At 34.0% G+C, this 11,088-nt stretch overlaps 1 protein-coding gene across 2 annotated transcripts; it reads right to left on the minus strand.

Annotated features, from left to right (window-relative positions):
* Positions 1–74: 74 nt before the first annotated feature.
* On the minus strand, positions 75–10,085 carry LOC114392592 (SWI/SNF-related matrix-associated actin-dependent regulator of chromatin subfamily A-like protein 1). Of its 2 annotated transcripts, none has more exons than XM_028353783.1 (25): positions 9,759–10,085; positions 9,419–9,482; positions 9,108–9,196; positions 8,914–8,969; positions 8,722–8,797; positions 7,441–7,507; positions 7,242–7,308; positions 7,021–7,087; positions 6,150–6,233; positions 6,028–6,069; positions 5,705–5,860; positions 4,652–4,729; positions 4,209–4,277; positions 4,045–4,110; positions 3,811–3,939; positions 3,615–3,671; positions 2,974–3,063; positions 2,715–2,780; positions 1,879–1,947; positions 1,701–1,805; positions 1,441–1,566; positions 1,131–1,189; positions 995–1,031; positions 545–777; positions 75–407 (listed from the first exon to the last, which is right to left on the minus strand). In XM_028353783.1, exons 1-24 carry the CDS (start codon positions 10,071–10,073, stop codon positions 556–558), a joined length of 2,256 nt encoding a protein of 751 aa, XP_028209584.1. In that variant the 5' UTR covers positions 10,074–10,085; the 3' UTR covers positions 75–407; positions 545–555. The 2 variants fall into 2 exon arrangements, with proteins under 2 accessions (XP_028209584.1, XP_028209583.1); XM_028353782.1 differs by having other exon boundaries at positions 75–410.
* Between the last annotated feature and the right edge of the window lie 1,003 nt (positions 10,086–11,088).

The following is an 11,088-nucleotide window of genomic DNA, read 5'->3' on the forward strand; positions in this document are numbered from 1 at the left end:
AATAATATCACGTTCATAGGACTAAACTCGTAAAGCGCTTTTACAAAATTCAAGTTCTTACAATAAATAGAAAATTAAATACTGGCATGGCAACGATATTAAGATTTGTATTGAATAAAGCAATTTACATTTGCATTCATATGATAATGTACTCTGTACAAGTCCCACTAAGAACTGATGGGGACAAGATATTAAAAGGAAACCTGAAACCTAAAATTTGTTGGGAAACTTCATCACCATTTTCATCCCATACATATTCCGCAAAACCATTAAGTTCCTTCGGCATCAGCGCATAGTTTAGAGTTGTAAACAGTGCTGACAAGCTACACCCTCCTGCGTTAGAAGTCCCTCTTCTCATGGTACGACAAGAGTGCCAATATGCGATTATTCTTCTCCAACTAGAGCACCTGCTGTTAAATTTTCAAAGATATATTAAAGGGGGGTTTTTGGACAACGATATATAACCATAATATGCTCAAGCATTTTAAGAGCCAATCTGAATTCCACTGTCAGCATTCATGCATGCATGTATTGATTTGCTTACCGTTTCAAGGGTCAGCTTCGGGGACGTTTGGGGTTGGGCTCATATTCCAACCTATCCGTATTATCGCATCTTCTAACAAACTGGTCTAGAGTTTTCTGCTTTGAAGGGCTACTCACCAAACTACCCATGTTATCAGATTTTCTAACATACTGGTCTATAGTTTTCTGCTTTGAAGGGCTATTCACCGGCAGACTAGCTGAGACCTCCAAGACGTTCTCATGGCCGTCTAACATCTGTTTCAATAACTTCAATTCAGAATGATTCTTAAAAGCATCAAATCCAGACTATTAAACATTACTTGAGTATAAATCTTTTCTAAAGGGTAGAAATAAAAATCAGACTTGGACCTTCATATCATTTTACTATACAGAAACGGAATATACAGTCTCTCACTTCGCATCACGTGTGAGAGTTCCAGAAAAAAAAAAAAAAAAAAAAAAAGAGATGTACCTGCCCCAAATTTTCCAGTTTGCTTTGCACTACGTCCCTAAGAAGTGAAAAGATTATATGATTATGAATGCATCTAAGAAATCAAGTTAAACCAACCACCAAGCCTAAGATAACTGCAGAAAAGCATAAAACGTACCATATGATGTCATCAACTGTGTCATTTGCTAGCAAGTAGTATATATTTACTGAAGACACCTAAAAACAAGTAGCAATTCAAAGAATCATCAGAACATAGATTGTCCTTGGCTACTAAAATAATCAAATTAGTTAATCAATGGAAGACCTTTTCTATACGGAGATAATCTATAACAATATTTTCCAGAAATTGCCGTGATTTCTTAATGTTATGCTAGTACTCTTGTACTGTAATCTGAACTAAGGGATTTTAGATCTCTTTCTTTTTTTTTCCTTTCTTTTTCTACTAAACTACACAAGTTTGAGAATACCTGGCCAATTCTATGAGCACGGTCTTCAGCCTGAATTAGGTCACCAGGAGTCCAAGACAATTCTGCAAAGATTACTGTGCTGGCAGCAGTTAAAGTTAACCCAACGCCTCCAGCTTTAATAGATAGCTGTGTAAGCATAAAACCATTAACTCAAAATTGAACCATATTTTACACCAGAATTATAGTCCAAACTAGCAAAGAGCTCAATAGAGAAAACAGAAAAATAATTACAAGGATATACGTGAACAAAATTATCATACCACTGCTGCCTTGATAGCATCTTTTTCCTGAAAGTCTGTAACCAATTGTTGCCTAGAAGCAGCAGGTGTACCTCCATCAATCCGGATGCAACCCACTTTTTTCTTCTGGAAATTTTGAATAGTTCTCATGAGAGTTTATCATTTCATGATAACATGCATAAAATTTAAGTGGCCTTACAAGAAGAAACTCATGTATTGAATCAATCATTGGCTGATGGTGTGCAAATATAAGAAACTTGCAACCTGCCTGCAACAAGGATGACACATAGCATATTACCAGATCCAGTTATGGTCAACTGCCCAAATTAAACAACAAGATGAAGACGACAAAATGGAAGATGCCATTCTTTTTAATTAAGAATACACAATGATTTACTACACACATTTGGTCTGGGGGTGAAGCATGAGATAAACCAATCAACTCAACAACCATCTGTTCACATTTAATCTGATATAACAGTTAATATGTGGTTTGGATACCAATTTCTCTGTTAACTGTGACACCGATAGCTTAGTGGTAAGCACAAGAAATTGTCATGAATTGCCATTTTCCGCAGCATTATATTTGAGACCCAAAATCAATGGTGTGAAAATATAACTTGCTGGGAAGCAACCTTTAGTACTCAGGACTTTAATTAACCAGCTAAAAGTTCTCTATTTTGTCTCAAGCTTTATCACCACAAAAATTTCCAACATTGAACACAGGCTACATCTGGGAGCTTGAAAGTATCAAAGTTATGGAGATACAAAACAATATTATCTTATAAGTTTTTGAAGAATCAAGGTTATAATATAACTTTGAGTTGACAGGATATGGAAGCTCCATTAGTACCAAGTCAGCTTACTCAAAAAATTTAGCACAATTTTCAGTCAATCCATTCAACTAATCAACTTATAGTAAGCGTTAAAGGCAACAGAGAAAGCAGAAAACAGATCTTAGGGATCTTAGTGCATACACCTGCAGCAGTTGAAAGTATTAATCTTCAATTACTGCAAAGAGGAGGAAAGGAGTACCTCAATGACAGTTCCGATATAATCAAGAACAGATGGAATCTTAGCTTCTGCAGAATCAGTATATATCTGGAATTGAATGAATCAAAATTTAGTGTTTAATCAGACAGTCAAAATATAAATTGGCCACATACACAGGGAGTGTGAGCATTTGTTGCAGAAAATAAACTATAAACATATTTTCTAGCTCTAGGAAATAGCAACAATTTCTCAAACAGATAGTGCAACCCAAATTTCTATTCAGAGCTCCTTCAATCAATACCTTGTTAATAAGATTCTTTTGAGCAAACTTGAGTGATTCAGCCTCCTCTTGTGATTTAGCTGCCTTAATTTTGGCTTTTACCATCTCCAACTGCAGGAGAAAAATCAATATTGGTCAGCTTTTACCACCTCCAAGTCTCCCACAGCAAATGCAAGAAAAAAATATCACCGTTTTCTCTCCTTTTTTTTTTTTTGAAGATAAATATTACCATTTTCAAGTAACCTATTTTTGTAAATAAATAAATAAAGCTATCACCAGTCCACCACAGATCTACATAAAACTTGTGTCTTGAGGAGAAAATTGCTAACCAATTTCATAAGTAAAAAAGGATCAGTTTGTTCTGTGTTCCCTCAAGGCCAAACTGTAATTTGTTTATTGGCAAAAGCAAGTTAAATAAAATGCTCAAAATATGAGCCTTGAGCAACTAATAAACTGTCAAACCAAAGGTAGTCAAATTACTTGTTTGAATTGAAATTCAACAATCTTATATAATCGACTCAAATAATGCTATATACCATAAAATAAGCTAAAAGCATATTATCAAGACATGAAGCAATTGCATCCCATAGCTTGAGTTACAACTATCAAAACTGAATGATGCTCTACTTGTCTCAAGATGTACAGCAGATATTTATAATTACCTCTTGAAATAGAGCATTAATTTGCTTCATGTCCTTGTTTTCCAAGTCTAGGAAGACCTGAGAATCAATTACCAAACAAAACAATAATCAACTCTGAAGTTCCATCAACAATGAGTGTACATAGAATGAAATAAAAAGTCAAAAGTGAGCAGAACATAAAATGTTGCAGAGAACAAATGGTGATAAATCTACACACTTGTTGCCTGCGCTTTACAGGAAGTTGAGAAAGAACATCCTTTTTAAGCCTGCGAATCATCACTGTTGCCTTGATCAAGTTGTGCAACTCTTCATGGTTACTTGCACCTTGATAAACTCCAAAAACTCCCTGGAAGATCCATGTGACAATGACAGGATGGAAACTCATCCATAAACAGCAAAAGAAAAACTGGCTAATCAAAAGAGTTTTATCAGTAATGAAGAGATGACTTACACCCTTGCAGTAACGGTTACCATATTCATGAACGTTCCTATATACATCAGGATACAAAGCTTCCAACTAGAGCACAATTTCAATCAGATTATTATAATGTATATTCCAATAATGTCAAACATTAATGAGGTATTAAACCTAAATAGACAGAAAAAGAAAGTTACCTGCTTGAATAATTCAATTGGTCGTGATAAAGCAGGTGTTCCACTAAGCAATAATGCATATTGAGCTTTCTGACAACATCACCAATTTTTAGTTTGTCAAAGAAAGCATGAGAGAATTTGACAGAGAGTTACCACAGACAGTCTATACTGCAACTAAACTAATACTGAAGCCAACACAGAATTTACTTTTAAATGTTCCATGTATGAAATCAGACTTCCTTTTGGGGAGGAGAGGAACATGGGTTTAGACTTTAGAGCACTAGACCCTTTGCAGATGCTTCTGTACACACAATGGACTTCTTTTTTCCTTTTCTCTTTTGTTTAACTATCCTTTCAATTCTCTTCCTTCATCTTTTATCTTTTCCATATATGTTTTCTATGTCTGTTAAGCATGAACTTTAGAAAGAGGTATGCATGTGATTGTGGCTTTCAAGAACTAATACCTTTATGACAGGAAGAGAAGCAGTTGTCCTCTTTGCCTGAGCATTTTTCAGAAAATGCGACTCATCAGCAATCACAACCTGAATAAAAATGGTTCACATCTAAGAGTGTGATTTATCAGCAATAATTGGAACTACATTTACCATGCATACAGTTAAATAATTTTAGCCCCAGTCATTTACATCAGGAAAAGCTTTGATTGTACAAACACAATAATAAAAAAATAGCTGAAATGTCAAAATAAATACTACTTGACCACTTGCTCAAATCATTTTAATTTTTTAAAAGAGCATAGTGAAATGGCAAAAGACCATAATTGAAACAAAAGAAAAAATTAAGTTGTATCCTAGTTATCTTTGGAACATAATAGATGCTATAGCTGCTATATACTCTGAAATTCACATGCAACCTCAAACTAATGACATCATGTAAAACAATTGCAATCATTGTCAAATAATTTTGGTTTTGGTGGATGATGGAAGTCGTTTTCATTTAATGATCAATGACTAATAAAAAATCACAGCAAAAAGACCCAAAGAGGGCGGGAAAAGTAAATATTGTATCTCCTCCATAGCTTTCATCAATCTATAAAGCATTTCACAACCCATTTTCAAATAAACACACTGTTTAACAGCCTAGCATAACACTGCTGGTCATAATGAGCCTCACAACTTACAAACATGAAGTATTTCATCAAATTTAATGTATTTCAAATTTTCAACACTTTTTTTTTATCAGCAAAAGTATATATATATATATATATATAAGTACCAGAGGTACTAAAATTACAAGATGAGTTTAGGTAGGCTGCTGGTTCCAATGGTCAGGCTTATTTCAGTCTGATAGGATCCAAGCAAGTCACCTTATATACTGCTACACTACCCATCAACTGGTGTCCTCTCCTAGTTACAAAAACCTACTGTTAGGCTTATTTCAACGCTTTGATTGCAATATAATATATCGATGACTTCCTCCATTCACTGTACTCACTCAGCCTTCAAAGAATGGTTAGAGGCAGATACTGACATATGATTAAGATTACAGGAAGGTCTAACCTTAAAGTCATGTGTCATAAGCATATTCTGTAGCTTTGGCACCAAATCATATGAGATAATGTTGAATAGTCCATCCAGACGAATGCTGCTTTTGGCACTTGAAGATACTATATTGAAACCTCCTCTATTTGATCCACCACTTTGAGATAAGACAATCTACTTCATCAAAAGGGAATTCATAATGCAAAAATAAATAATATAATTTATCAAAAGAGAAATCTCAAGCAAAGGAAATAAAAAATAAAAAATCTAGAGTTTTCTATACAAACCAAAAGGGAACAGACAGAATATAAAATTTGATAAAGGGATCATGGATAACATACAAGTATATCTGATGAAGGAATATTCAGCCATTGTTGAATCATCTGAATTAAAGCAAAACAAGGAGCATATATTACCAAATGTGTTCTATTAAATGATGAAAATGTAGAAATGCAACCCTTACAGAAGCCCATTGCAAGCGTAACGAAGACGGTGCAATTATGAGAACAGGCCACAAGTCCTGTATGCAAGAAGCTACAGCAATGGCCTGCAAAAGAAACACGCTGCTCAATTTTTATTAAAAAAAAAGGAAGGCCAATCTTGTAATTTTGCAAAATGAAACCCAATAAAATCTAAGACCCTCACTTCCAACATCATATCCTCTGTCTGCTACCTGCCCCCCTCTTATGCGTGGTTTTGCGTCTTCCACTACAACAATAAACTTCCACACCCTTACCACATCATTTTTTTCCTCTTATATAACAGACTCAGTACCACTTTCTCCATAACTAACTCTCTTCCTTACCAGGCTAGAGGCTTTATAAAAACCATAAGAGGCTTCCCCTTAGAGGTTGGTAACCTATCATATTGAATGGGGGGCAGGTAGACTGCACTGAGAAAACCATGGGGACAGTTGAGGGTAACCCAATATTGGATCTATCATATGCTTTAATAATTGATACTATCTCGAATTTGGGCTAAGCCTAACTAAACTCCAAAAGCTAGCTCATAAGATGCTACTGTGACTGATGTTATTTATGTGTACTAGTGTTAATTGTTAATTAAGTTACATATTTTACTGTATCATTCAGGATGTTTTCTATCATTAGCCAATTAGCATCTAAGACACTAAGATGCACTTCTTAATTTGTAGAAGATAGATAACAAAATTTACAACCCAACAATAGATATTAGATAGAAAAGCAGAAATCCTGCCAAGATTTAACTTCTAGCACAAATAATTGTATGTTTGTTTGCAAAGAAGCAAAACACTGCTATGCATCATAATGCACAGTGGACGTATGGAAATGATTTAATATTAGGCAGTGAATTGCCTGCAAAGTTTTCCCAAGTCCCATTTCATCTGCTAAGAGAACACGTCCTCCATGCTGTAATATAAACCTGAAAACAAACAAATAATAACTAAAATCAATGCATGGTAGAAGAACAGGTAAGAGAGGAGAAAACAAATAGACATGGAAGATAAAAGACAATAACTAATCCATATTTATGAGAGTGGTGAGGGGGAAAAAAAAGTGAGCAGGTCACTACATACCTAACACCTTCTCGCTGAAATGGCAATAGCTTTGATTCAATATAACTAGGGATCTTGTGGTATCGATCTTTCAGTAAAGCGGACAAAAATAGCAACTTCATTATTTTTCAGAAAAAAGAAAACACAAATATATACCTCGAGCATTTGCAGACCTAAAAAGGAGAGAACAACAAAGTTGATAACGAAAATATTTATATACCTTGAAGATCTGGAACTGCAGACGCTGCAGCAACAGCACGTTTCACTAAGGGATCTAAGTTATCTACCTGTAAAATTATTTAAATATATGAAGGAGGAAAATTAAAAGATATAGAAATGGGAAATAAGAAACAAAATAATCGCAGGAAAAAACCACAAACTTAAGCATAAAAATCTGGCATACATGCTTACTCAGGGATAACAGGTTTTTATTACTCAATGAATAAAAAATGTACTCAATAAGTGATCCCAGATCCCATCTTTGCACCTCCGAATCCTATTATCCACATAGAATGCTTTTTGATAATATAGCTTTCCATTAAAAATTTAGAACATCCAAGGGTGCATAAACAGGGTTGCAAGGAAAATTGATATTCGCAAGAGCCAAAAGGGGAATATATATATATATATATATATATATATATATATATATATATATATATATATATATATATATATATTAAAACAAGTATGAAATTAAAACTAAAAATGGAGACAACCCAAAATTACAGTAGAATTCAGGGCAATCATATACACCATGGGTTTCCTCTTATCTCCATAGTAATGTTTTAAAACTCATGCGCACTAGTTTCTCTCCAACCAAATAATTCAGAAGAACCACATAAAACAACCTATTAGTTAACAGAAGGAACAAACAAATCTCCAAAAAAACACTACTCACTAGCTTATACTCAAACAGCCAGGGCAATCATCAAAGATAAAACATATTCAAAAGGGCCATCAGCACAACAAATATGTGCTGAGAAACAAAAATTCACTTCACGCCCAACATGGAAACTACTTCACAACGAAATCCCAAACATTGTAAACAGTTTTTCGCAGAATAAACGATGAAAGGTCCATCTACCAACAGTTGTAATAGAGATAGCAATAGGTTAGGTAGTCATGAATAAACCCTATTTGATTTCTCTCAGACTAGCTAATCTCACCAAACTCAATTACTAAGTGCGTGCAGAAGTCAAATAGGTATCCCTCAATAATAATTGGGCATCGGGACAAAGCCTAAAATTTAAATTTAAATTGGGAGGGTGTTTCTGTGATAATTTGAAGAGGGTCACAAGCACAAAGCCCCTCCCTCATGAATGAAGGCACTAACAGCAGTCTTACTATTGAGCCAAGACTCACGCTCGAGGTGACATAATTTTATTATGAAAAGGAAATTTGTGTATGTCAAGATTATTTGTCTTATGATGGTAAATAGTGGCATGCTAACATTAATTTCCTAACTATAAAGAAAATGAAATAAGGAAGAAGCTGTTACCTGAACACTATAACTAGGTATTTCTCCAAGAACCTTCTCTGCTTCTAACAATGAAGATAGTGGGAATATCCATAACCTGCAGGCTCAAAGTTTTCATATGGCTAATGTAACAAAGTAGCCAATCCAGAGAACTAATACATGCTCACACTGATGTGCACAAATTGGACGAAAGTTGGAGAAAGAGAAACATACCGTTCCTTTGCATTCCAAGAAGATCTAGGGATTCTTCGAAAAGCAGCAATTACTACCTGTTGCAAAACAACGTCCAAAGCATGAGCCTAGTGCTCTACATTGACACTTGTATATGGTTAAAGACAAAACCTTGTTTGTGAAAGATTAGAAATTGGATAAAATGAATACTCTGCAAGTAGTTTAGCCAACATAACCTGGTCATATTGAAACTTGGCTGCAACATTTCCACTGGAATGAAGAAAAAATTTGACTGAAAACTTTGGCAGCTCTTTTGACTGCTTGTCTGCAACACAAAGCCGGATAAACAAAATAACAAATTACCACTTGATACCTTAAAACCAGAACAAATTACAGCAAACAGAAAAAAGCTTTCAAAGACAAAGGAACATAATTTATCCACAACACAACCAATGGTGGAAAAATCAAAGAAAAAGATAGAGAAGATAGATAGATAGATAGAAAGAGATGGGGTGTGTTAGTAAATGGTGGAGAAGATAAGGCACACCGTTGTTTGTCCCTGATTTGAATGACGTGGGCAATGCTCTTGCTGCTTGAGACAAAGTACCAGCCTGGATTGAAACAATAAAACTATGACACTAAGCTAAACTCCTACCCAAAAATATTCATAATATGTTATGCAACACAATACTAATTACTGTCATTGTAGTATCAAACAGCTTGTGCTTCATCCACTTCTAAGTTGCTTCACTTTAAATGGGACATAACATAGGCATGAACAAACACTTAACATAAAAACGACAAAGGTAACCGTATAAACGACAGAAAGAGAGAGAAAGGCATGAGAGTGGGAAAGAATGGGGAATGAGAAAAGAGAATAACTTTACAGTTTGGGGACGCGAATCGGGAAGGGGTTTCGGAGGAAGGTGGTTGGTTGTTGCAGTTGCAGAATGGTGGCGTTGATGCGGAGAAGAAGGAGTAGGGTTGCGTAGTTGGGCAATTTTCTGGAAAGCGTCTCTTTCGAGGGAATCGAGGTCCTCTGCGCTCAAATCCCAGTCGTCCTCCACTTCCATGGATGCTCTCTCAAATGCAATGCTAGCTCTCTTTTTCTTTCCTTCCTTTTCTCTTTCGTAAACGTGAAAATTTTTCTTCCCTTCTTGACTAGGGTCCCTGCCTGACCAGTATTCAAATTCAATGCCCATGCCTAGTTATTTTAACACTTATATTTTCTTAATCTTTTTTTAGGTTTAACGGATGAATTGGTAATTTGGTGGTCTTTAATTAAATTTAAAAATAAGAATACTAGTGAATTGGTAGTAATACTGTTGTTATGTTTGGAATCTTTGGATGACAGTAACAAGATAGGTCAGACACAAAAACAATCGTAATAATACATGTTTTTTTAGGTTAAATTAATTGGTCTTGTTTTTTTATAACACAAATATTATTTATGGTAGACCATGTTCAAATGGGATAACATTAAGAGTGTTTTAATTTAAAGAAAAGAAATAAAATATATAAAAATAAAAGATAAATAATTTGAAAAATGAGAAATAAAATGAAATGTTGTGTTATTTGGTTCAAGAGAAATATGTGATAAACAATATTTTTTGTGTTAAAGAAAAATGATTTTTTTCTAAAAAAATCAATGTTTTTTTTTTGCCCGAACAATCAATTCTTTTAAAAAAATTGATTTTACTATAAATGAGAAGAGAAGATTTTGTAATTTTACTCTCTTTAAAATCATACAACCTAATGTACATACCTCATTTTTGTTTTTAATGACTTATTTCTCTCTTTGGAATAAAATATAACGTGAGCAACAACTTTCTGCCTCCAAGTACTTAATTGGATATCTCAAACTTGAGATTAAGTTAAAACAAACTTACATTAATTGATTCATATGTTTATTTTGGTGATAAATTAATTGGTCCCTGTATTATTTGATTTTTTTGAATTTAAAAAATATAATTGAATCTTTAATGTTTTCAAATTTTTTTAATCAAGTCTTCAGAGATTTTAAAACTGCCTCAGATTATTATATTTTTTTTCTTCACAATTTTAAACTACTATTAGCTAGATTTAGAAGTTCAATTACTAAATTAAGGATCTTATTATATTCTTTAAAAAAAATATTTTTTTTCTTTTCATTTATTATATATAACATATATTACTTAAGAGAAATGATCAAAGTGTAAATTTAACCATTACCACACA

The sequence above is a fragment of the Glycine soja genome, chromosome 17 (genome assembly GCF_004193775.1).
Source record: "Glycine soja cultivar W05 chromosome 17, ASM419377v2, whole genome shotgun sequence".
Taxonomy (NCBI): Eukaryota; Viridiplantae; Streptophyta; class Magnoliopsida; order Fabales; family Fabaceae; genus Glycine; species Glycine soja.